This window comes from Delphinus delphis, chromosome 1 (genome assembly GCF_949987515.2).
Source record: "Delphinus delphis chromosome 1, mDelDel1.2, whole genome shotgun sequence".
Lineage (NCBI taxonomy): Eukaryota > Metazoa > Chordata > Mammalia > Artiodactyla > Delphinidae > Delphinus > Delphinus delphis.
In genome coordinates, this window is record NC_082683.1 from 31,635,401 (window position 1) to 31,662,285 (window position 26,885).

At 52.2% G+C, this 26,885-nt stretch overlaps 1 protein-coding gene and 1 pseudogene across 1 annotated transcript in view; both read left to right on the forward strand.

The window, feature by feature from the left end:
• LOC132420017 (bone morphogenetic protein 8B) overlaps window positions 1-26,251 on the forward strand; it is a 40,067-nt gene extending 13,816 nt beyond the window's left edge. The window contains exons 2-7 of the mRNA XM_060003974.1: window positions 8,662-8,851; window positions 9,283-9,431; window positions 22,175-22,369; window positions 23,141-23,220; window positions 23,778-23,888; window positions 26,102-26,251. Coding sequence (XP_059859957.1) covers window positions 8,662-8,851; window positions 9,283-9,431; window positions 22,175-22,369; window positions 23,141-23,220; window positions 23,778-23,888; window positions 26,102-26,251 — 875 coding nt within the window. The remainder of the gene's footprint in view (window positions 1-8,661; window positions 8,852-9,282; window positions 9,432-22,174; window positions 22,370-23,140; window positions 23,221-23,777; window positions 23,889-26,101) is intronic.
• Window positions 11,099-12,654, forward strand: LOC132425243 (succinyl-CoA:3-ketoacid coenzyme A transferase 2, mitochondrial-like; annotated as a pseudogene).
• Window positions 26,252-26,885: the final 634 nt, after the last annotated feature.

The following is a 26,885-nucleotide window of genomic DNA, read 5'->3' on the forward strand; positions in this document are numbered from 1 at the left end:
AGTAGTGCCAAGTTTGAGAAATTCTGTCCAAAGATGACCAATGTTGCTGCTGATGACCTAATGGATGTTAATATACGTGATACTTTTCAATCTATTACCGTTCTCTCTGATGCTCAAATTGTCCCTTCCATGGCTATTATGAAGCCTCTTCAGGTTAGCTTCAGAGTACTTTTAACTCTCTCCTAGGAGGTTCAGGGAGCTTCCTTGCCTTCTGGGATGAGATGTTCCAGGCTGCGCTTATGCATTTCCTGCCCTGGGTCAGAAATGGGTCATTTCTCTAAGAGCCCTCGTGCCTTGTGGTGGAGTTGATCATTTAAGACTACACTCGGGGCATTAGAGCTCCCCGCTGTCCCTCCTTGGCCACAATTTCTAGGCTTTTTCAGTGGACAGAGCTAGGGAATATGTATTTTCTAAGAGAAAAAAATCATGAGTTCAAACAAATATTTCCTTTTTTAAAAAAATTATTATTTTTTGGCCACGCCAGGCAACATGCAGGATCTCAGTTCCCTGATCAGGGATCAAACCCGTGCCCCCTGCAATGGAAGTGCAGAGTCTTAACCACTGGACCTCCAGGGAATTCCCCAAACTAATATTTCTTCTTTTTTTTTAATATTTATTTATTTATTTATTTTAGTTTTGTCTGCGTCAGGTCTTATTTGCCCCACGCGGGATCTTCATTGCGGCATGTGGGATCCTCCGCTGTGGCGCGCGGGCTCCTCTTTGTTTGTGGCCCGCATGCTCAGTAGTTGTGCAAGTGAACTTAGTTGCCCCGCGGCATGTGGGATCTTAGCTCCCCAACCAAGGATGAAACCTGCGTTCCCTGCATTTGAAGGCGGATTCTTAACCACTGGACCACGAGAGAAGTCCCCAAATATTTCTTTTTCTTTTTTGTGCTACGTGGGCCTCTCACTGTTGTGGCCTCTCCCGTTGCGGAGCACAGGCTCCGGATGTGCAGGCTCAGCGGCCATGGCTCACGGGCCTAGCCGCTCCGTGGCATGTGGGATCTTCCTGGACCAGGGCACGAACCCGTGTCCCCTGCATCGGCAGGCGGACTCTCAACCACTGCGCCACCAGGGAAGTCCAATATTTCTTTTTTTTAATTTTTGTTTTATATTGGAGTATAGTTGATTAACAATATGGTCAGGTGTACAGCAAAGTGATTCAGTTATACATACACGTGTCTATTCTTTTTCAAGTTCTTTTCCCATTTAGATTATTACAGAATATTGAGCAGAGTTCCCTGTGCTATACAGTAGGTCCTTGTTGGTTATCTATTTTAAATATAGCAGTGTGTATATGTCAATCCCAAACTCCCAATCTATCCCTCAAACTAATATTTCCAATTCAAGCTTAGGATTATAGACTTACTTAAATTCTTTTTTGTATATTTTATATTTCTATTTTCTTTTGCACTGAATAATTTGGTCCTAACAACGTTAATATGATAGTCGTTTGCTTTATCCTACAAGTATATATATATATATATATATAACTTATATATATTATATATATAAACATATCCTACACGTACAATAGGTGTAGAATAACGTCATCATAGCAATATGATTACTGAAAAGTTAAGATTTACTTTTAGTTTATTTTGTCCTTAAGCTATCCCACTAGGGATATACAGTCAAATTACTCTGTTTGAAAATGACTTGAAATCATTCCTCACTGTGTGGGTAAGCCACCAACTCAATATACCCACCATTTATTTACTTTATTCTGCATTTTAGTCTTAGGTATTACTCTTTGTTTTTGTATTTTGAATTATTCTTGTTTTATACTTATGTGAAATATTTACAAAATTTACAAAGCAAGGGACATTCAGAGAGGCCTGGCTTCCATGCCTGTCTCCTACACTCTGTCTCTGTTCTCTTCCTCCAGCAAAAGATAACTACATTTTTTAAGTTGAAATATAGTTGACATACAATATTATGTTAGTTTCAAGTATACTACATAGTGATTTGACATGTGCACACATTATGAAATGATCACTGTAAGTCTAGTAACCATCTGTCCCCATACAAAGTTATTACAATATTATTGACCGTATTCTTTACGCTGTATATTACACCCATGACTTATTTATTATAATAACTGCAGATTTTTATCTCTTAATCCCCTTCACCTATTTCACCCACTCCAACTATTTTTTAATTAATTTATTAATTTGTAGTTTATCTCCGTTTTAAAAATACAATTACATATATATGTACCTATGATGTGTATGCATTTTTATAATATTTGTATTTTGATCTGTTCTTAGATAAAAGGTATATTATCTGTAGTGTTCACCTTAGTTCTCTTTAAAAAAACTGTCTCCTGGAGATCACTTTATTGCAGAATATAGATGATCTCTTTGTTCTAATTTACAGCTGTTTAGCACCCCATCATGAAGAGGTACTGTGGTTCATTTATTCCATCTTCTGTTGATAGACATTTGGGTTGTTTCCAGTCTTTTTCTGTAACAAGTTACAAAGTTGGGTCATAACAAATAGTCTTGTATGTACATCTTTTTGTATTTTTGTGAGTGTGTCTTTGGGACAATTTCTTAGAAATGAGATGTTTGGGTCAAAACATGTATAATTTTGCTAGATATTGCCAGATTCCGCTCCATAGGGATTATGCCATTTTGCATTCCTGCCAGCAATGCACGAGCGCTTGATCCAGTCTTAGAGTGTCTCTCTGGAAAGATTTTTCCAAAGTACCACATCTAAAGTAACCCCACACTGGGGGCTTCCTTGGTGGCACAGTGGTTGGGAATCCACCTGCCAATGCAGGAGACACGGGTTTGAGCCCTGATCCGGGAAGATCCCACATGCCACGGAGCAGCTAAGCCTGTGCGCCACAACTACTGAGCCTGTGCTCTAAAGCCCGCGAGCCACATCTACTGAGACCGCATGCCACAACTACTGAAGCCCATGCACCTAGAGCCTGTGCCCCACAACAAGAGAAGCCACCACAATGAGAAGCCCACGCACCCTGCAATGAAGAGTAGCCCCCACTCACTGTAACTAGAGAAAGCCCACGTGCAGGAAGGAAGACACAATGCAGCCAAAAATAAATAAATAAAATAAATAAATTTATTTTTTAAAAAAATAAAGTAACCCCACACTGAACTGGAACTAAAGGTATAACTCCAATTTTTAAAATAGATATATCCAGAAAAAATAGAAATAAATACAGATGTGTGTTTATGCCTGGGTTAGTATACACACATATATTTCCTAGCTCTGTCCACCGAGAGCGCCTAAAAGCATGACACTTTATTTTAATGAGCACACCCTGTGCTCAGAGCTTGGTGTTTAAATCCCCATTCTATAAATGGTAAATGAAATGAACCAGAGCTCCTTGGAGAAGTGACTGATGTCAGTGGCGGGGAATGGGAAATCACAAGATGGGCCTGGAGCATCTGGTGGTGCCAGACAATTAGGAAGTACTCAAAAAAAGGATGGGGGGGGGCGTGTCAAAGGGACAAGGGGCCAACCCAAAGATGCTCCCAAGGGGCAAAGCTAGAACAATCTGAGCATCAATTGTATTGGATTATAACCCGCAGAATAAATGAGATATCAGTGAACCCATAATGATATAAATAAATGACAGAATAATTATGGGAAGAAGGGCAAGCCTTCCTTTCAAAAGAATTCCAATTAATAAAAGTAGAGGGAAAGAAGGAAATAGGAAATCACTATTGCAGATATTACAGTAATAATTGCTAAAATTAGTGGGCAAAAGTTTGAGGAGAAATATACGTGCAAATCTCAAAATCTCTCCCTAAAGATAGTTATTATTTCCAAAAGAAAAATAATGACATTACAGTGAAGATACCTGTCAGATACCACCTTAACCAAAGAATTAGTTAACATCACTAGTAATTATATATATATATATATATATATATATATATATATAAAAAAATACATAATGTCAATATATTGACATTATATCATCCAATTTGACGTGCTTAGAAGAGGACACAAATTCTGAGGTGGATTTCTCCAAAATCCGTAACTTCAATTTAATAATGAGAAAACATCAGCTAAACCCAAATTGAGGGACAGCCTACAAAATACCTGACCAGTGCTCTTCATAAGAAAGGGCATGAAAGACAAGGAATGGCTTAGCACTTGTTACAGGTCAGAGCACATCAGGGAGACCTAACAGTGAAATGTGATGTGGGATCCAGGATTGAATCCTGGAACAGAAAAAGGGCATAAGTTGGAAAACCGGCAAAATTCTAGAAAAGTCTGTAGTGTACTTAATAATATCGTACCAATATCAGTTTCCTGGTTTTGGTCATTATGCTGTGCTTTGGTTATGTAAGATGGTTATCATTAGGGAAAGCTGGGTAAAGAGTATATGGGAAGTTTCTTGCAATAATTCTTGCAACAATTTTCTCTGAATCTAAATAATCTAAAATTACTAAGTTAGAAACATAAAGTAACCCCACACACCCTCCCTGCATCATCCCCAATCCCACCTCTCTTGGTGTCCTTCACAGGGCTCATCGCATACAATGACTTTGTTTGTTCACTCTTTCCTACCTGACGTCCCCCCTGCACATAAACTTCACAGGCACAGGGCCACAGTTTCCCCAGTGCCTAAATACTGACTTGCGTTCAATAAACACTGCTTTCAAATGTGCTGCATACACAAATTAATTAGTATTCCTAGATGTGCTTGGGAAACATGAAGGGAAAAGTGAGTGTTCTAGAAGACCTTCAGAGCATGAGAAGGCAGCAGAGTCAGGAGTCTTCTCCCACGTGCTCAAAGGTGAACTTATAGGACCCCCCCACCCGCGCCAGATTAGGAATTCCTACCCCAGATTCTGCAGAGAGGGGGAATAATTTACTATCCTCTTGCTTCAAACTCAGCAGTCCCCCCAGGACGACCACGGAGAGAGGATTCTGCGCAGGACTTAGATGGCCAGGATCCAGAACATAGGCCAGGCAGGGAGCACCCCTTTCCCTGCACCCCCCAACCTGTCTTAATCTGCCAGGGGACCCGGGGATGAACTTCCCAATTCCACAACCTGCAGCAAATTTTACCAGGAAAACCCAAGAAATCACATTGTGCAGACCTTGGCCTTTCCCCTAAATTCCCTCTACAGAGCATCCCACAGTAGCAGCGGGGCAGGAAGCAGGGACCTGCCAACTCCAAGGTGGAGGGCTTATGCTGTTTTGTAGCCTTGGACGGTGGAGGGCCACTGCAGTGAAAGGGAGCCCAGATGGGAGCCAGGACTCCTGGGATCTGTCTCCACGTGTGCATAAAAGTGAGAGGAGACTGTGTGCAGTGATCTGTCCTTTGAGCTCTGATGTTTTGGAATCTTCAGCACTTTCATAAAGAAGGGATCAGTTTTTGCTTTGTGCCCGAGCTGGAACGCAGTGGACGGCACCACTGACATTGCTGAAGGGCTGCCTCTCCAGGCCTGGGCATGTTTGGGAGATTCCAGACCTTGGTTATAGGGGAAGGTGGAAGCTGGGCATGAATGTGCACCAAAAAGGAAATGCTCCTGAATAATAGGTTAGAAGCATTTGCTGGACCACACCAAGTGCGGCCGCAGTAGCAGACAGGGCTCTTTACACTTTAATTTCCATTTCATCTCTGTAGCAAACACTTTGCAGATGTGGATTCCGAGGCCCACGGATCAAGTGTCTTCACAAAGGTCAGGCAGGTGGAAAGGAGGCAATCTGAAGCCATCCAAATGCCGTTCAGATGCATTGATATATTTTTATTTTATATAATCTTTCATTTCATACTTTTATTTAGAGGAAGAAAACTGAATGTCTCTCTTTTCTCTTCCATGGCTTTTGAGTCTCACACATGAAACTCCCAATGGTGCTGGCAGGATGTTATTACTTTGACATGTCAACTAAGTTAGGAAATTAGAGGTCAACACCCCTCCCACCCCCTAAGGAATGGCCATCCCTCCTATCCCATGACCCTTGTCCTTTTTAAAGCCCTTTCACAGCCTTATGTGGAAAGGATCCTAGGATCCCCACTTCCCAGATGAGCAGACTGAGGCCACCCAGGGTAAGTACCTGATTGCTGACAGGGTCAGGGCTGGGACCAGAAGCCCCAGCTGCAGGTCAGAGCATCTACCCTTCTCCATGCTGTTTTAGTGGCTAAAGCAGGGGCAGCCAGCCCAGGAACTACCATAGGGGGCATCTAGTTCCCAACAAATGCTGTTTCTTAACACCAGCTTTTGAGAAACATCTTCCCCTAATCCACAGAAGCAACTACTGAAAAGCTGTACATTCACGTGGTTCCAGCAAAGAAATGGGGTGCTCTCCTTTGGCTACTTACGGTAATGTCCAGTTTAATGACGCATCCCAGAAGTTTTATCAATTTCCGATGAAAATCATTTTCCTAAAAATGTCCCACCTCTAATGCTTGCCTAGAACACTGGGGCAGGCAGTTTCCCGTGCTGGAACTATTGGGCAGGGGTGGGGGGTTGGTGGGGCATGTATCGATTTCACGAACCCACAGGACAGAAGCTTGGATCTAAGGTCAGTCCAGGTGAAGAGGGCTCGACTCAGCACAGGCGGGCCCCCAGGTCAGCAAGGGAGGGAGGCCACAGAGCTTGGTGCCCGCAGGAGCTGGGAGGTTTGTGGTTGTTCCCTCAGTCCTGGATCCAACATGAGTCAGTGTCAGGCCTGCAGACAGAGGCTCCCAGTGACCCACCAAGGGTCACCCACTGTGCCTTGGGGGCAGACATACTTAAGAATGCTTTGAGAGGGGTCGGGCTCAGGGCGTGGCTGAGTGACCCCTCCTTATTCTTGGGGCCACACCCTGTGACAGCCAACAGCCTGGACCTATTTCATCCTGCAGATCAGGGATGCTTACACAGCCACGTAACCGAGGTGGTCTCTGCAGTTACCGAATCCATGGAAATTGTCCCCAAAGCTCTGTGTCTGAGTGTGTAGGGAGGAGGGGACTCGTGCAGTGATATTCATGGCGAGCATCACTCGGCAAAGGTCCAGAACACTGCCCTCCACATCCTGCCTCTGTGGGAGGACCCAGATCCGGCCTGTGTCACGCTGCCCCTGAAACAGCCTGGCTCGTAGGTGGGCATTTGCTGCGGGTCCAGCACCCTGTCAGATGATGGAGTTTCTATTTTCCCTCCTCCCTGGTCAGGGGATGAAACGCCCATCTCCTGCCCAAACATGTGTCCACTGGCCCTGCCCAGCACAGCTGCTTGCCCATCCATCACCGGACCAGGTCTCCACCGCAAGGACAGGAAGTGCTCCCACATCCGCCTCTGCCACCAGCCTGGTGACTTGTGGTCTCTGAGTCCAGTAGCCAGAGAGAGAATTTTTAAAAAGACTGACAGACATGTAATTAAAATCTCAGTGTTGGTTTTGGGGGAAGGCTCTGGGAGGCTCCCGCCCCTGCTTTGCGGAAACACAGATTTTTAGTGTTTGAAAGTGACAGGAGGCTAAAGTGAGACGCTCTAAATATACTGTCCTGGGCATTTCCGGGCAGCTGGGGAAATATGGGGTTTATTTTGCTCCTGCGGTCTCTTGCCCAGACTGTTAGAGCAGCCCTGCCGCTGGCCTGCCTCGGGTCCCTCCAGCCTGGGCTTTACCCTCGCCTCCACACATAGCTTCCACTCTACCCTTAAACCACACTCCCTTGCTGCCCAGAGCCCTGACACCCCATTGGCCAGAGCACAGCCCACGCTCTGAGGCCAGAATTCCAGCTCTCCGCAGTCAGGCCACAGCCAGACTTATGCCCTGAGCCGCACATTGCGGGATGGTGGGTGGCCCCAGCACCTCACACCTGTGCAGGACCTCTGCCTAGAATGTCTTCTCCCCCACCTTATCCACCTACCAAGAGTCAGTCCCATCCTTCAAGGCCAGTTCAGGTGTCACCTCCTCCGGGAAGCCTGCTCAGATCATGCCATGGGACCCTCCAGCTTCCCCAGCACTTGACCCAGCATCTCCAGGAGCTGTCATCCTACCTCGCCTCCTCCTGGTTCTTTCCGTGTCTCCCTCCGGCCCCGCTTCCTGCTTCCCCTTGATCCAAAGAGGGTCCTGCCGTCCTTCCACCCTTTGCTGGGCTTTATGGCTCTTGTTTTCCCGGCCGGTGCTGTCGTTCCGCGGCTCTAGGCCTTTGCTCAGGCTGCACCCGGCCTCTGCAGCGTCCTTCTCCCTTGACATCGTGGCAAATTCACTCTCACCCCTCAAGGCCCAGCTCCAAAGCCCTCTCTCCCCTCAACTCCCATCCACATACCGGCTGACTCCGGGAGCCCCGTCCTGCCCAGGTGCACTCAGCTATGTCCCTGCTGCCTCCGTGGCCCTTTTCTGCCTTGGGTCTGATGTCCATCTCCCCAGAGGAGGGACCTGTCCTGTGCCCCATCTGTGGGTCCCAGAGCCAGCAGGGTGCTGAGCGGGGCAGGCTGGGTTTGGGGCTTGCAGACCAGATATGGACACTGCCCTTGTGGCACCGCCGTGTGCCAGGTGCCGTGCCAGGTGCCTCACGACACAGCTCCCCGAGCCCTCTCGGCACCCGGGAGGCAGAGCTGGGACAAGCCTGTTCTCGAGGAGGGAGCGGTCCCATCCAGACTGCCCAGGCCCCCGGATCCCACCCGGCCCTGCCCACCTCGGAGCCCGAGCTGGAACCACAAGTGACCGCCAGTCCCACTTTGTCTTGCAGTGGAGCGGGACCGCACCCTGGGCCACCAGGAGCCCCAGTGGAAGGAGTTCCGCTTTGACCTGACCCAGATCCCGGCGGGGGAGGCCGTCACGGCCGCGGAGTTCCGGATTTACAAGCTGCCCAGTACCCACCTGCTCAACTGGACCCTCCACGTCAGCCTGTTCGAGGTGGTCCTGGAGCAGTCCAACAGGTGCCTGCCCTGCGCCCCGCGGGCCCACTCAAGCCTCTGTCGGAGGGTCCAGCCCAGCCCTGGGTGCCGGGGGGAACATTTCCCAGAGGACAGAAGGGGAGCTTCCTGGGCAGCCCACCCTCAAAGGACAAAGATGGTTGGCCCGAGGCCTCGTGTCACTGTGGGGAGAGGCCCAGCATCAGTCCTGGATTCAAGTCCCCATCCTACTGTCCCAGCTGTGGGACATGGGCAGGTCACTGAGCTCCTGAGCCTGTTTCCGCATCTGTACACGGGCACAGTAACACCTTTGTACGGTAGACGCAGTGAGAAAAGGCATGTAAGGCACCAGAGCCAGGCGGGGTAGATGCCCCACTAATGGTCCCCCAGGAGGGCACTGGAAACACAAAGGCAGCTGTGCCGGCCCTCGGTTAATTGTTCTTTCGTGTCCACAGGGAGTCTGACTTGTTCTTTTTGGATCTTCAGACGCTCCGATCTGGGGACGAGGGCTGGCTGGTGTTGGACGTGACAGCAGCCAGTGACCGCTGGCTCTTGAACCGTAACAAGGACCTGGGACTCCGCCTCTATGTGGAAACAGATGATGGTAAGACTCGGGTCAGCAGCGAACCTTCCCCTGGGGGCTCCTCCGAGGAAGCTGCTGGCGGCAGGCGCAGCTCGAGCCCAACACGTGGCCCTGGAGGCCTGGCCTTTTCCACCTGTGCCGCTGGGGGATACCTCCACCCCTCCGCGGGGGCTCAGTGGGTAGAGAGTGAGGTTCCTGCAGTGTAGGACAGCAGGAGACCCCCTACCAGCCGAGAGTCCCTCCTCTCCTTCTGCAGGACCAACAGCTGTGTTGCTCAGAGTGAGTCCACGTTTTCCCTCCCCAAGAAATGGGAGATTCTTTCTACTCTACGGAGCTGCCTTCTGCACCAGGAGTTTCCGTCCTGGGCTGGGCGAGGGGAAGCGCTCATACCCTCAGGCTCTGAGGCAGAGGCCTGGGTGTGAATCTCGGCTCTGCAGCCTTCTAACTCGGTGACCTTGGCAGGTTACTTACCTTCCTAAGCCTCGGTTTCCTCATCTGTAGAATGAGGATTCACACCTTCATTCATTTAGCAGGTGTTTGGGGGAGAGCCTCCTGGTGGGCCCAGGGTTGGTGTGTCTGTGGTACAGCGGGGGCCACAGGGGGCTGGGCAACGGCTGTGAGGAAGCTGAGAGAAGTGGGCAAAACAGTAACTCTGAAATAAATGTCATCTTATTTAATAGCAGTGGAGGGGGACAGGATCTGATTCAGCGTTCTATAAAACAACCCTCTGAGACACTCCCCCTCAAGGGGGTGTAGCATCTCTCCCCCTTCTTCAGTGTGGGCTGCGCTTACAGACTCGCTTCCCAAAGTATGCCATGGGCTGGGGCAGTACCTTTGCAGGGGCAACCTGAGCGGCACCCCTCAGCCGGGTGCTCAGGCTCCCATGAACACGTCATGTAGCTCCCAGACACCCTTGATCTGACGGAGTGGGAACAGCACTTCACCTCCATGGTCTTCGTCCCCAAAACCCAGAACCCCAGTCTCACCATGAGAAAAACATCAGACAACCTGAAACTGAAGGACATTCTACAGAACACCTGCCTGACCAGTACTTCGCAAAACTGTCAAGGTCATCAGAAAACACGGGAGGTCTGAGAAATTGTAACAGCCCAGAGGTGCCTAAGGAGTTGTGATGACTATATGCCAATGTGGGACCCTGGGTGGGATCCTGGAAAAAAGACACTGGAAAACTAATGAAATCTGAGTAGATCGTGATGTTTAGTAAATAATAAGATACCAGTATTGGTTGATTAGTTGTGACAAATGTGGTTCCAGGACAGTACGTGCTGGGGACACAGGTGTGGGAACCGCTGACGTGCAGGTGGATCTGGGGGCGGGGGGACGGGAGTAGCGCGCTGGGGAGGAAGAGTGACGATGGAGAGGAAGGAGACGGCGCCCAGGCTTCCCCGGAGGGACGTCGCCTCGGGGCCTGCGTGCGCCAGTCCCCGGATCCCTCCAGTCCCGCCTGACGGTCCGGACCGGTCCCGCCTCCCGCCTTCGCGGCCCGGGAAGCTCGGCGCCTCGGGCCCTCCGAGCGCGGAGACGGAGCGGGGCGGCGGGGGAGCCAGCCGGGCGGCCGCATCGCCGCCGGGGGCCCCCTGCCCTGTGACGCGCGGGCGGGGCGCGCACGGCCGCCGCCTGTCCCCGCTGGGCCCGGGGCCGGAGCCCCAGCCGGAGCGGAGCGGACGATGGCAACCCTGCGGCTCCTGGAGTCTGCGCTCGGGCGCCGGGTCCCCGCCGGCCGCTCGGTGCCCGCGCTGGCGACGGGCGGTGTGTGCGGCTTCGCCAGCAGCGCCCGCGCGCGTGCCAAGTCCTACGCGGACGCCGTAGAGGCCGTGAGAGACATCTCAGACGGCGCGAGGATCATGGTCCGGGGCTTCGGCCTCTGCGCGATCCCGGAGAACCTGATAGGGGCGCTGCTCAAGACCCGCGTGAAGGACTTGACCGTGGTCAGCAGCAATGTGGGGGAGGAGAACTTCGGGCTCGACCTTTTCCTGGGGACCTAGCAGATCACCCACATCGTCTGCTCATACTTGGTGGAGAACTCGCTCTGCGAGCACCGGTACCTGGCGGGCGAGCTGGAGCTGGAGATCACACCCCAGGGCACCCTGGCCGAGCGCATCCGCGCGGGGGGAGCCGGCGTGCCCGCCTTCCACAACCCCACGGCCTGCGGGACCCTGGCCCAGGAGGGAGGCACACCCAGCAAGTCCTTAGAGGACGGCCACATCGCCATCCTGAGTCAGCCCAGGGAGGTGAGGGAGTTCCACGGACAGCACTACCTTCTGGAGCACGACGTCACGGCCGATTTTGCTTTGGTGAAAGGGTGGAAGGCCGACCGGGCAGGAAACGTCATCTTCAGGGCCAGCGCCAGGAACTTCAACGTGCCCATGTGCAAAGCTGCGAGAACCTCAGTGGTGGAGATTGAAGAAATTGTGGACCTGGGGCCGTTTGCCCCAGAGGACATCCATGTTCCTAACATTTACTTAGATCGAGGAATACAGGGGGGAAAATATGAGAAAAGAAATGAGCGTTTAATGATGCAGAAAGAGGATGATGAAATATGCAAGTCTGCAGATAGTATAAGGACACGGATCCTCAAGCAGGCAGCTCTTGACTTTGAGGACGGCCTGTGTGCCAGTTTGGGCATAGGAATCCCTCTTCTGGCCACCAGCTACATCAGCCCCACTATAACCGTTCATCTTCACAGTGAAAATGGAATCTTGGGCTATGTCCGTTTCCACTGAAAGAGGAGGTGGACGCAGATCTCAACAATGCGGGCAAGCACACAGTCACCCTTCTTCCTGGGGGCTGTTTTTTCTCCAGCGATGAATCATTTGCCATGATTTGAGGGGGACACATCGACCTAACCTTGCTGGGAGCCATGCAGGTTTCCAAATATGGTGACCTGGCTAACTGGATGATACCCGGTGAGAAGGTGAAAGGAATGGGGGGTGCGATGGATCTGGTGTCCAGTACCGAGACCAGAGTGATGGTCACCATGGAGCACTCCACCAAGGCCAGTGAACCCAAAATCTTGGAGAAATGCACCAGACTGTTGACTGGGAATTGGTGCGTGGACCGCTTTGACAGAGAAGGTGAAATCATCACCGAGGAGGCTGTGTTTGACGTGAGAGGACTGACCCTGATCGAGCTCTGGGACGGCCTGATGGTGCAGGACATCGAAAAGAGCACGGGGAGCACCTTTGCCATCTCCTCGAATCTCAGACCCATGCAGCACGTCTAAACCTAGCTGGAAAGTGAACCTTGGTCCCAGAGCGTGTGCTTCTCCCTTTAACCTCCTGGATTGCATCCTGAGAAAGCCTCAGTCACATTTCTGCATTTCACCAGCATCTGGCCGGCTTTCTCCTGCCATCCCAGACGGGCTGCCACTGGATAGGCTTTGTTCTCTCGAGAGGGACATGCCTTTAATTAAAAACAAAAGGAAAACAGAGGCACTGACCTTATATGTCCCGTGAGTTCTGAGAAAGCTCTGCTCCAATCACCCTCCTCCCTGTCTGTGGTATTTACATTAAATTCTATGCAGCTTGAGATGATCCCATGGGAAAGTTTCACTGAAGTGCCTACTTTCGTGAGTGGATAATGAAATATGGGAAAAGTGATGGGGGAGGAGCTGTTACCGAGCCCAAGCTCACTCTGCTCACTGCGTGACAGGCCAGTAAATCAGGAGATGAGTTGTTGAGACAAGGAAGAACGACTTTAATTGGAAGGCTAGCAGATGGAGAAGATGGCAGACTAGCATCTCAAAAAACCCATCTTGTCCTAGTCCCAATTCAGGCTCCTTTTATACGATCTTGTGGGAAAAAGGGGCAATGATCTTTCTGGCTACTTCTCACTGAACAGCGGTGATGAGGGGGTAGTTGTGAAATGAAATTGATCAGTTTGGGGTCAGGAATAGTCCTTAAAATTTTTAGTAAGCAATACAGTTCTCTTTATTTATCTACAACTATTTGAACCTGATGAAATCTCTTCTACAATGAAATTTTAATCTCAATACTTATCCTTTTTGAAGAGCAACCTTAAGTCTTCTAAGGGTTCACAAACCCATTGCTCTCTAGGCCTCTCAGGAGTTGGGCAATTTTCTGATGACAGTGGGGCTACTTTAAGCCAAGTGTGATGAGTCCATGTCTTTACTCCAGCTAACTTGACAGATGAGTGTGTGGTAAGTAATACCACCTGTGGTCCTGTCCACCTTGTAGTCAGATGGTGCTCAGGCCCTTGTTCTCTCTAGATTTTAAGGAGGACTCCAGGCAGGAAAGGATGTAGGGCTACCTCAGTTGGATAGGCAGACCTACTGGAAGCAAACTCATGAACAGAGGTTAGTATAGTGCCCGGAGTTTTAACATAATTGGCAACTGCTAGATCTTTCAGAGCATTTATAGATTCTCCCTCCCCGGCAGGCACCTGGAATAGCCTACCATGCAATATCTCAGTGGGGCGTAATTTGAGCTGCTTCTGGGAGCCCCTCTGATCCGTGGCAGGGCAACTGACAAGGCCTTATCCCAAGGTAAATTAGTCTCTTGACATATTTTAGCAATGCTCCTTTTTAATATGTAATTCATTTTCTCAGTTTTTCCTGTTGATTGCGGCCGCCAGGATGAACGTAGCTTCCAGTTAATTCGCGGTGCTTTAGGTACTTGTTAGGTTATGGTGGAGACAAAAGCAGGCCCATTGTCACTTTGAAGGGGGTTAGGCAGCCCAAAGAGGGGGATAATTTCCTTAAGGTGGACTTTAACCACTTCAGAGGCTTTTTCTGTCCTGGTGGGATATGCCTCCACCCATCCTGAAAAAGTGTCCACAAATACTAGCAGGTGTCTGAAATTTTCTGTGGCTTGAGGCATTTGAGTCAAGTCTATTTGCCAGTCCTCAGTGGGGCAGGTTCCTCTGTGTTGTGTGCCCATTTGGGGAGCCCTGACAGCAGTCTTTGGGTTATTTTTAGCACAAATCATGCAATTTTGAGTGGCTTGCTGGTTGGTCCTTTGTAGGTTCGGCCCCATTATGTATTTTTGTCCTCTGTAGTCTAAGTAAGGGGCTCAAGTTCATGTTCCTTTAAAGCCTCGTAGAGGAGCTTTAGTATGAGCCTATCCATAGTTCGGGATCCAAATCCGACAAAATCCTGCCATTCCCAGAGACCCCCTCATTTGTCTGTGAGGCTTGGGTGTTCCCAAGCCTGCAGTTGCCCATTTTCTATCAGGCAAAAGACCCCGCTGTCCTGGAGGAATGACAAAACGCAGATACGTGACTTGTTTCTTACATACTTGGGCCTTTTTCTGGGAGACCTTATAGTCACAATTGGCCAAATAATTCAGCGTTCTTATGGTATTTTGTAGACACATCATATGCAAGGATTGCTATGAGCAAGTCATCCCCATATTGGAGTAAGAGTCCTTCATCCAATATTAAGTTTCTCAGGTCCCTAGCCAACATTTCCCCAAACAAGGTAGGGGAATTCTTAAATCCTTGAGGCAGGACTGTCCAACAATACTGTTGGACTACCTGTGTTGCTGGGTCCTGCCATTCAAAAACAAACAGCTTCTGTGATTCTTCTGCAATAAGAATGCAGAAAAAAAGCATCTTTCAAGTCCAAAACCGAGAACCAGCTGAATTCTCCAGAATAGTTGTAAGGAGAGTGTACGGATTAGACACCACAGGGTGCAAATCTTGGACAATTTCATTAATAGCCCTCAAGTCTTGGACAAAGTGATACTCTGTTGAGTTTGGCTTTTTGACTGGGAGGGTAGGGGTGTTAAATGGGACCTACCAGGTTTAACCAGTCCTGTTTTCAAAGTTTTTGAGAACTGGCTAAATTCCCTTTGGGGCTTCTTGCCTCAGAGGGTATTGTTTTAGATTAGATGTCCCAGTGTGCCTTTTTAAGGGGATTTGCATTGGCCATGTATTTCTGGCCTTCCCTGGTGTGCTATCAGCCCACACTTCCAGCCTTACCTTTTCGTAGACCTCTGGTGGGTGCAGGGGAAGAGCTCTGTCTCCTTTTCTGGGGCATCCATGAATGCCATCTGTAGGCTTACAGTGTGGGCTGGTGGGACCCTGATGTCAAGCTGTCTTGGCAAAAAGTTACTTGAGCATTTAAGTTACAAGGGAGACCTCAGCCCAAATGAGGGATTGGACACACCAGCATACATAAGAAACTGTGTTTCAGGGTGAGGTCTCCTCATTGGCATAGCGGTTGTAAGAAAGAAAAATTTTGTACTTCTCCAGAAACTGCCATGAACTGGATGGATTGAGATGTTTTCTGTGCCACCTTGGTGTTTATCACAGAGTTTGTTGCACTCGTATTGATCAGAAAGTCAATCAACTTGTCCCACACTATCAAAGGTACCTGGGGCTCCTGTGGGGAAATTGTAATTGGACGCCTCAAGTTCAAGGGAGCCCCCAGGCCTCTTCATTCATCATCAGAGTGTTCCTCTCTTTCTACCATATGAGAGGCTCCCATCTTTCATTTATTGTTTTCTTTCTTATTCTTTAGTCTAGGGCAATCTTTTTTCCCACGCCCTTCCTCCTTACAGTAAGCACATTGTTCCCTCCTCAATGGTGACTTACCTCCCTTCCAGTTACTTGCCATCCAGGAATCCAATGCTGCTGCCAGAAAAGTGGCATTCCGTCTTGCATCCTCTCGCTTCTGTCGTTGTTCCCTGTCGTTGAACACTTTAAAAGCAACATCTACCAATTGAGAAGGGTTCATTCCAACTGCACCATCTAACTTTTGTTCTTATATCTGGGTACTTTGCCCAATGCAGGTCATATTTACCTCATATTCTCATATTTTTGGGGGTCTCAGGATCTGCATCAGTGTAGCACCTATAAGATTGATAAATTCTTTCTAGAAACTCTGATGGATCCTCAATGGGTTTTTGTTGTATCTCCTGAATTTTGTTTACGCTCTTTTGCCTAGGTACTCCCTTTGGAACACCCACTAAGATACACTTCCCATAATGCTTTAGGAGCAGGCTACCTCCATTATTAGGCTCCCAGTCAGGCTCAGCAGCAGGAACTGTCAGATCTGCTTCTGGAGTTCCATCTGGATCTGCTGGTTGAAGCTAGTGTGCTTCCTCTTTAGCCTTGTCAGTGACCATCCTTCTTTCATCCCCAGTATGTATCATATTCATACGAGTGTGAATGCCCAAGAGGGATGGTAAGTGGCAAAGACGGAAGTGAAAATTTCAGTCATGCGGAGGGAGTCCTCTCGGTAAGTAGGGTTATAGTTTTTCCAATTAAACATATCTGATGTTGAGAATGGCTTGTGCATCCATAGAAACCCAGCTGGTTTAAGAAACGCATCTGCATTAAGGCCTCCTATAGGATATTGGTGCAAGGGAAACTGCCCTGCTCCAGCAGTGGCTCCTAGTCCAAACTGGGTGCCCTGTCAGGTCTTAGATGGTGACACCAAACCTGGCCCCTGTGCCCCGGAGGTTAGCATAGGAACTTCTAATTGATCCCCATAAGTAAATGAAACAGGAGGCGGTGAACATGTTGGTGGCATGTGGGCGGGGGGTGGCCAGAACAACTGCTGGTGCAGTCTGCTCGGCCAGTGGGGGAGCCGGGCTGGCCAGAGGGGGGGTGTAAGTTTCAAAATAACATGTCCCCACTCTCACTTTCTCCCCTTCCTCTTGTAGAACAGGTTTTCCCTTGGTTTTCTCTTTCGACTGCTGTACCATAAGGTGGCAGCAGTCTGACTTCTTTTCCTCCTGTTACAATAGCATAACTGCTTCTACATACAGAATCTCATCATTTTTACCTGCTCTTTCACAAAACAATTCTAACTGCAAGATCGTATAATAAGTGAGCGATTCAATGGCCACTGCTCTCCTGATCCTAACATATATTGGGCCACACGCTATTACAATAAAATATCATCTCTTCTTTAGTCATAGACCCACAGCTATATTTTGCCCATTTATTTAAGATACGCCCCAAAGGGCTTTCCTTAGGGACAGAGGAAGTATTTCCCATATTTATAAGTTCAGTGGGTTTCCCTGGTGGCACAGTGCTTAAGAATCTGCCTGCCAATGCAGGGAACATGGGTTCGAGCCCTAGTCCGGGAAGATACCACATGCCGCAGAGCAACTAAGCCCGTGGACCACAGCTACTGAGCCTGCGCTCTAGAGCCCGCACGCCACTACTACTGAAGCCCACGCGCCTAGAGCCTGTGCTCTACAACAAGAGAAGCCACCACAATGAGCAGCCCACTCACCGCAACTAGAGAAAGCCCATGTGCAGAAACGAACACCCAACACAGCCAAAAAGATAAATAAATTAGATAAATAAAATTTTTAAAAAGTTCAAGAACAACAAAACACAAAAAGCACAAGCAAATTCTAATACCAAAAGCACAAAGAGATTCCATCAAGAATGAATGCAGTATAGCTGGTTCACTTTGTTATAAAGCAGCAACTAACACACCATTGTAAAGCAATTATACTCCAATAAAGATGTAAAAAAAAAAAAATGAATGCAAAACAAAAGCCAACAAACTGGTTCACAAAGCAGGTAGAGTCCAACAACAATTCCGCTCTCCAGCAGGGCACCCCAATCAAACGAACAAATTGGCTTTTCCCTTAAAGGAAAAAAGCCCAAACTGAGTGGGGAAAATGTTCCCAGTCGTATATACTGGAGCTACTTACCCTTCTATGTGAGACCCATTTGGCTCCCAAATGTTGATTCCCCACTTCAGCTGCCCAGCGCTGGGGCAGCCGGCGCCACTTCAGGGAATTTTGAAGGAAAGATCCTCAGGACAAATGGTCCCGGTGGCTGCTAGGGCCTTACCTGAAAATTCCCCAACAGAGGCCAGCTAGCCACAAGCACCCAGGGTCCTGGCCGGCTCACCAAAATTTGTTGCGGAGCCCAAGCTCACTCTGCTCAGCAGACAACAGGCCAATAAATCAGGAGACAAGTTGTTGGGACAAGGAAGAACAACTTTAATGGGAAAGCTAGCAGACTGAGAAGATGGCAGAATGGTGTCTATGAAGATGGCAGAAGAGTCTATATAAGGCACTGTTTTATTAGAACCATAAAAACATACACACTTACATGTGAATTTGTAACTGGGAGAAACGCTGTCTGAATGTAAGATGGTTTTCCTTTGGCCCTTCTGACTTTCCTTCGGGGGCCTTTCATTTTGTCACTAAATTTTGTCTCTTTGTAGCCTCACCTCCCCTGCCTCTCACATTTCTCCTCCTTGTCGTAGCTAAATAGATGTCTCTAGAAGGGAAGCAAAACGGTTTAGGCGGCCAGTAAACTGGTAATAGGGGCAACTGAAGGCAGAGAGACCGTTCGTGCAGACATTTCTCCGAGAAGTCTCCTCTGTGAATAAACGGCTCGCCTGTGTGTGGCCAAAGGCTGCGACTTAGGATGGGAGGAGTTCTACAAACCTGACCGATGGACTTAGATGGGTTTTCTCATCTCAAATCATAGCGTTCCTGTGTTGTCCAGATCAGACAGTTATTCCCTTCTTCTCTGTTACGGAGCCTAAACCAGCCTCTTGTTCATACTCCCTTGAAACCCATGAGGGGCAGTGACGTACTTCATCCTGAATCCACAGTCTCACAAACTAGACAGAAAAACATGAGTTTCCGTTTGCGTGTGTGTGTGCGTGCGTGCGTGTGTGGGGTTCAAACCCAGGCCTGCCATGGAGGCTGCGCTTTCTCAGTGCGGCTCTAGGGCTGCACAAAATGGATGGGAGCCCGTGGGTAAGAACAGGAAGCTCCAGCTGGTCAAGGAAGGCCTTTCAGAGAGGCTCCCTGCGGCCTCACCCTGACGGGAGGCCCGGATCCTGGAGTGGAGAGACAGTGCCCCTGAGGGGACAGCCACAGAGTGTCAGGGGACCGTGACCAGGCGGGCAGTGGATGGACGTCACTGAGTGGACTGTGCAGCACCTTCTGGGGAGGAGGACTGATCTGCCCTGCGTGGTGGGAGACGTCTTCCAGCGTCAGCCTGGGACAGGCAGAGGTTTCCAGAAGCAGACGAGTTACAGGGTTGTTAAACAGTAGAAAGAAGGAAAAGCATTGAGTTCCTAGTTCTCATGCGGTGAGGAAATAAATAACCTGTGGGACAAAAGCACACCTGGTCACAGCTGGATCCCCTCCAAGGGTTTCAGCCAGGCGTCCTGATTGTCCTTCAACGTGGCACGAGGGTCACATCCATGACCGCAGGCTGAGGCGGGGCAGGGGCTGCAGGGAAGGGGCAGGTGGCACCCAGAGGAGAAAGAGGCCTTGGGGAGAGATGGGAGCAATCTTGGCCTGGCCCAGGGGAGGGGGCATGAATCCCCAGGGCTGTGATAGGGCAGGGGAGCTGCCAAGACATCCGGGCCCTGACGGGGTAGACTCAGAAATGGGGGGAGGCTGGAGGTGTCAGGGGCCTTCCTGGCCCAGAGGAGCAGCATCTTCATCTGGGTCTGCGTGCTGGGGGAGGCCACAGTGTGGCCCCCATCTCGAGGTGTGGCCACACATCCCACGTCTCTCACAAAGGGGACAGCATGCCTGCCAGCACCCTCACAGTTCAGGTCTAGAGGCAGGGACCCTGGGCCTCAGAGGTTCCTGAAGTTCCTGCCTCTGCTTTCTGGAAAGGGTCCCGCCAGAGCCAGGCAGCCTGGGGGCCACCACCTGGACAGCCGGGGCCTGCCCTGTGACCCAATCTCTCTGCGCCCAGAGGACCCCAGTACGATCCTCGACCAGATAGTTGCACAAGAAAAGCCTACAGTGAGCACAGCCTCGGGAGCACCGAAGGTCTCCCTGGCCTCTCAGTGGACAGGGCTCTCCAGGGACTCACAGGACAGGGCGGCTGCACACACAGGCCTGGAGGGCTGCCGGCCAAGGCCGCCGCATGCGTCCACCAGGTGTGGAGCTCCGCTCCAGTGCCGCGTGGACGACAGCCGCCCGCCTGCCCCCGTCGCTCCACGGCCTCCTCCTGGTGCCCTCACGGGCCTTCCCTCTGTGGAAGGGCTGCTGTGTGTCTTGTGGCTCTGCATCCTCACGGGCCTGCTGTTCTTCCTCGTGACCCTAACCTGCCATGACCCAAACTCCCCGAACGGCTTCTCCCTGGGCCCCTTCCAGTGTCAGCTCCTGTCTCAGCAGGGTCATCCCTGAGTGGCACCTCTGATGGGCCCAGTGCATGTTTGTGGCAGGTGATGTCATAGGTCAAAGGTTAGTCTCTGGTCGATTAGCTGTTTAGTCAACTCTGGCCTATGGACTCAGGGCTAAAGCACAGCTGTGTAAGGGCCGGCGATGTCCCTGACCTGTAATGTGCAGTGGAGGATCATGAGACCCACTAAAAGAACACATATGTTTATGTATGTGCACATGTGTACAGTAGCTGTGTAAATGCACACGTGTGTGCACACACACACATATGGGCTTGTGTGTCTATGCCTGTGCATCACTGCTGCAACACTGGGGTGAAATGTACCTGGAAGTGGGATGTTCGGCCCTGGGTTTTAAGAAACATTAACAGTGAGCTTGTAGTCATGCCCTGTTGTTTAGTGTGTGAAAATTCCACAGGGAAAGGACATGAAGAGGTTCTATCACGTTCTCATCTTTATGATGAAAGCCAGGAAGTAAATGTCTAAAGATGAACTAATATCTAAATATTCAGATGTATCTACTCAAAGGAATTTTATACATTTGAAATGTTCATAGTTGAGACTTAACAACCAAGAAAATGTTTACGTGGAAAAATTGGGAAAAATACAGACTTCTTTCTTACGCTCACAATGTAAATTAACATATGAAAATATCCCAGAAAAATGAAAATGATGCGTTGTAGCAGGGGAGGGGTTTATGGGAGATATTTTTTCTAAGGTTCTTTACAGCTGTTGTTACAATCACTTTGACAATTAAAACACAAGAGGCCATTGGCACTGCAAAGAGGCACAGGAAGGTAGCGCCACTGGTGGAGGTGGCTTTGCCGGGGATGAGCAGCGTGTTTCTCCGGCCTCCTCAGGCTTCAGCAGCTGCGGGTAAAACCCCAGCTTTACCAGCATCGCTGCTCCTAGGCTGAGGCCCCATCATGTCTCTGCCCACAGCCTTTTCTCTCTTTCTTCCTTTTCAAAGCACAAACCCGCTGGTTGAGAACTTAAATGGATAAAAAGGGCTCTGGAATTAGATGCACGTGTCTGAACGTGGACTTGGGGTAAATGTCTCTGCCCGCGGAGCCTGGGGTCTCGTTTGGGGGCGTCGGTGAGTGGCCTGCTCTTGGGCGCTGCTCAGCAGAGCAAGCACTGAGTCCTGGCAGCCGCTCCCGCCAGCCGGGTGTTGTGAATCCTACACTGATCCCCAGAAAGGATGGGGTGGAAGGTAGAACTCGGGCCTCGGGGCCCCGAGATGGATGGGAACCCTGGTTCTGAGAGTCCCCGGTAGTGGTGCTCTGAGCCGTCACCGAGGGGCTCTGATGCTTCTCAGGGAAATGATGGGTCTGGCGTCACCATGAAGACTGGCTGAGATCATCACGTGAACTGACTGAAAGCTGTAAAGCGCTGTCACAACGGGCGGTGCCCTGGACCATCACTAATCCCGAACCTGTGATCCCGAGGACCCTCCCCCGCTCCTGCAGACCTGCCCGCTGGGGGCTGGGGCTGGACTTGGGAGTCGGGTCTTCAGAGGAGGAAACCGAGGCCCAGTGGGTCCCCTGCAGCCTCAGGCTCCGTGCTCCTGGCCCGCCCACAGAGAGGTCCCTGCTGTGTCCCCGTGCAGGGCCCCACCCTCGAGCGACCGCCCTCTCTGCTCTTTCCGTCTCAGGGCGCAGCGTGGATCCTGGCCTGGCCGGTCTGCTGGGGCAACAGGCACCGCGCTCCCAACAGCCTTTCGTGGTCACCTTTTTCAGGGCGAGCCCCGGCCCCGTCCGAGCCCCTCGGGCGGTGAGGCCCCTGAGGAGGAGGCTGCCGAAAAGAACCAACGAGCTGCCGCCCCCAAACAAACTGCCGGGGATCTTCGGTGAGGTTGGGGACCAGGTGGTGGGGACAGAACCCTCCTGGCTTCAGTGGGGTCAGGCTCATGGTCAGTCACCCAGCCACCTTTCCTGACACCACTTTGCCCCTGCACCCTGGGGACCAGCCACTGCACGGTCTCCAGGGCTCTGAGCATCTGCCCTCACTGCCCCTGCTGCCCTGAAGTCCCTTCCTGCCCTCCCTGGCTCACCAGGCCCCCCCCCACCCCCCCATCAAAATCAGGTGCCCCTGGTGGCCCTCGGTGCTGCCCCGGGCGCCCTGCAGGATCCAAGCGTTTCTGTGAAGGTGTCCCTACCAGGCCAAGCCCCCGGGGATCAGAGCCCCCTGGTGCCCTCCTTTCCTTCACGGGGAGCCACGCTTTGCTTGGCCTCAGTGGGAGCCACTTGTCCTCTGGAATGGGCGTGGCTGGAGAGGCGGATGAGGTCAGGGGTGTCTCCGGAGGAAAGGAGGAGGGGCTGCTGGGCGGCAGAGGGTCCCCGGGCTGCTGAGTGGACCATGGGGAGTCACAGGCAGAAAGTCAGGGGAGGCTGGGCTGAGCGTGGGGTGACTGTAACCACGGGGAATCATCTGGAGCCGTCGAAGGTTCTTGACCAGGGTCACGGCGCCAGCAGAGCTGTAGAGATGGGCTTTATGAGACCAAATGGGTCAGTTTCCCATCGTTCATTTACTCAACAAATGAGCCCATCAGGGCGTCCCCCGTGGTGGGTGCACAGAGCGGGAACCCCAGCAAAGACCTTGCCCCTTCTGTCCCCCGCAGACGACGTCCACGGCTCCCACCGCCGACAGGTGTGCCGTCGGCATGAGCTCTATGTCAGCTTCCAGGACCTTGGCTGGCTGGTAATTCCTGACTCTCCTTCTTTCCTAAATGACAGTCCCCACCTTGAAGATGGCAAGTGTATGTCCAAGAGGAGGTAGAAACATGGGGGATTTGCATTTTCTTGTTTTATTTTCCTCTGTGTTTTTCCAAGTCCTCTAAAGGGAGAATGTGTTGCTTTTGTAGTGAAAAGTGCTTTTTTGTGAAAACCATGAAAATGGAGACTGTCTGAATCCTTAGCCATAAAATGTCAGAGCTGCAGCAGGAAAACTGAGGCCAGGGTGGGCAGTGCCTCTGGCCTTTGCTGTGACTGAGGGTGGGCTGGGGAGGACGAAGCGGAGCGCTGATGGCGCATGAAGGGGACGGAGATCGTGCCCAGCCCTGTCTGCTGAGGGTCTTCTGGTGGATGTCAGGCTTCTGGGGGAAACTGCCCTGGGAGGGGCCCGAGGGTGGGCTGGTGGGCCCTGAGGCTGAGGGAGGGTAAGGGGCAGCCCTGAGTTGTGCTGTGACAGGTGCTGGACTGGGGGGCTCGGGAGGGGCACATGGATGGGACTCACCTTCTCCCATTACCTGCCCCCAGGACTGGGTCATCGCCCCCCAAGGCTACTCAGCCTATTACTGTGAAGGGGAGTGCTCCTTCCCACTGGACTCCTGCATGAACGCCACCAACCACGCCATCCTGCAGTCCCTGGTCAGTACCGCGTCCCTCTGCCTGGACGCCCAGGGGAGGGGTTTGTGGAGGAGAGGGGCGCGTGCAGCCAGCAGGTGATGGCAGCACTGCTGTGTCAGGGAGCTTTCTCTACATGGAAACTGTAAGGAACGGCACCAAAGACGGAGGAGAGCTTAAACAAGCTTTATTCGGGTACGCTCCCGGGTGAGGTTCACTGGTCCGAGAGAAAGTGGCCAGAGAAGTCGCGCCCGGGCGAGAGTTTGGGCAGAATTTATAGGGGAAGAAGGGAAAGGGGTGTGGTGAATCCGGGAGGGCGCAGGGTATTCCTTATTTGGTGGTCTTTTCGGGTATCGTGAGGGACCGTTAGTCCCGCCCCTCGAAAGGCGGGAAGGCTGGGCCGGGTGGAAAGTCCCCAGTTCAGTTACTGGAACTGGGTGGTCCGGAAAGTTTCGGTCTGATGCAACCTGTGAGTCTGATTGCTTTCCCCTGCCTCGGGCCAGTTGGCCTACAGAAACCTTTCTGCGTGCACGTGCAGTGAATCCCACAGCCGTGCAAAAACTGGTTCCCGTGTGGGCCACCCCCAACCCGTGCACCTGAACACACACGCACATGGGGGACTTGCACGTCCATGCGGTGGGTACCAGACTTACAAAGGCCCGCCTGCTGGGGGTCAGAGGCACAGCCCGTGCATGATAGGCGGGCATCCCACACGGCTACTTGTGCCCTCGGAACACACACGTGCACCATGTTCACTGGCACGTTCGGCCTCCTGTGTGTCACACACGCCCTCAGGGTCGGGGTGGGTGACACACGTGTGTGTTCTGCCCCCTCTTCCTGTGCCGGAGTCCCCAGGTACCCCGTGCCCCTCTGGTTTCCCCTCCTGTTCCTTTCCCGTTGGCTCTTTTTTCTGGGTCCCTCTGGGCTCTTTGTGTCTCTACAGGCTTTTGATGCCCCGGTGTCTGGGGAAACTAAATGCTGAAAAAGTTTCTAATAGGAACACTGTTGCTGCTGCTTATCGCTAAGTGTTTTAAATGTTTTTTAGTGCTGAGGCTTCTTTCTAGAACATTGACCTGGACCCTGCAGTTACAGGTTGTTCAAGGTGATGCCCTAGAGCAAATGAGTTAAGGCAGCATGGACCCCAGGATAATGCCTCCTTTCCCAATGGTCACATGGGATTTGCTGGACCCCTGGGGAGCTGCCTTCCTTGAAGAAGGTCAGGGGTGATAGAGCCTGTCCTGGCAGCAGGCTGCTCAGAGCTGGGGCTTCTGGGGTAAGGCTGGGCTCTGGGGACCGGGGGCCAGGCTGCCGGACAGGGCCCCCCATGAGACGGCTTCGCCCAGGTCCTGCTCAGCGGCCTCCTTGAGGCCTGGGAGGTCCCGGTGGATGGAAGCAGGTTCCCTTTTCTCTCCAGCCCCTGACAGGTTGGGGGGCTGCCTTCCGGGCCCTGCCATGTGGGGCCCCGATGAAGAGTCCAGGGTGAACGGCAGCTCATCCTCCGAGTCTCCAGATAAATATTTTTGTAGAGGCTGCAAGAGCTCACTCAGTCGGGCTGTCTTTAGGGGTAGAGCTGTTTGGAGGAGGGTAGCGGGATCCCCGTGCCAGGTCCCAGTCGTGCCGCGGCCTCGGCCTCAGCCATGGAACTGGGCAGGTGACTCGGTCCCTGTGCCCTCAGTGGTCATCTGCCCAGAACAATCTCTGCCGAGAAATCGTTAGGAGGGGTGGAGGTGCTTTGAGAAACAACAGTGTCGGACACCCCAAGGGTGAGCCTAGAAGTCTGGCCGCCAGCAGGTGTAACACGGACCTTCACCGGCTCCCAGTCTGGAGTGGGAGACGGACCAGAAACAGCTCATGCGGACAAGACACGATCAGGGACGTTGCAGAAGCGCAGGGAGAAGAGAGGAGCAGAGGGGACCCCGGGGGCGGCGCTGCAGGGGCGCAGGCAGGACCTGGCACACGTGCCGGGGGCCAGCAGGGTCAGGGTCGTCCTGTCTGAGGGGAGGGGCTATGACAGGAGCCACAGGTGCCCAGGCTAGGCCTGAGGGCAGCGGGGGGAGGGGTGGGGGTGGCCAAGGGGGCGGGGCCGGGGCAGAGTTCCCGCCAGCACCTGCCGGGCTGCGGGGCGAGATGGCGCCGGGGAGGGGCGAGCGGCTGCAGCCCGGGCGGCAGGAGCTGGGCGCTGGGACGGGGTCCCCGCGGTTCTCACGCCTCTGCCTGCCGCCCCCCCTCCCCGCCAGGTGCACCTGATGAAGCCTGACGCGGTGCCCAAGGCGTGCTGCGCGCCCACCAAGCTGAGCGCCACCTCCGTGCTCTACTACGACAGCAGCAACAACGTCATCCTGCGCAAGCACCGCAACATGGTGGTCCGCGCCTGCGGCTGCCACTGAGGCCCCGCCCCGCCTGCTGCGCCGCCCCTACCGGGTCAGGTCAGCCCTCCGCAGGGGGCACCCCCCCTCAACGCCTTCACACATCAGGCAGGGCGGCAGCGAGGGCGCCCCTCGGCTGCCCACATCCTGCCAGGGGCTGGTCCTCCCCAGGCCCCTCTGCCCCGCCCCCGCCCGGCGCCTGAGGCGGTGGTGGAACTCCGGCCTGGTGGTCTGCGTCCGGAGCAGGGTTCTACCCCAGCCCCCTCCCCAGAAGCACGGGCTGACCGTTCTTTGGGGCTGGCAGAGAGTCCTGTCTGAGGACCTGCCCTTGTTCACGGCTGGGCCAGCTGTGGCCGGATGTGGAACGAACTCAGAGGCACCTGCAACCCAGGATGGCTACCTCAGGCCCTTCACCGTCCACGACAGGGTCTGGGGATGTGTAGACAGGTCCTGGTCCATCTCCAGTTGCCTGCCCTTCCCAGGTGCAAAACTGGGCATTTCTGGGCACTTCTGTTAGAGTGTGGAGCTGCCCTCGGTGGGCTATATTTGTGGATCTGAATTACCAAACCGCTGGCCACAAGGAGGCATGTGGGTCGCCTCCAGAAAGAGCTAAATGGACAGCATGATTTAGGGCCAAGGCCGATGGCATTCATCT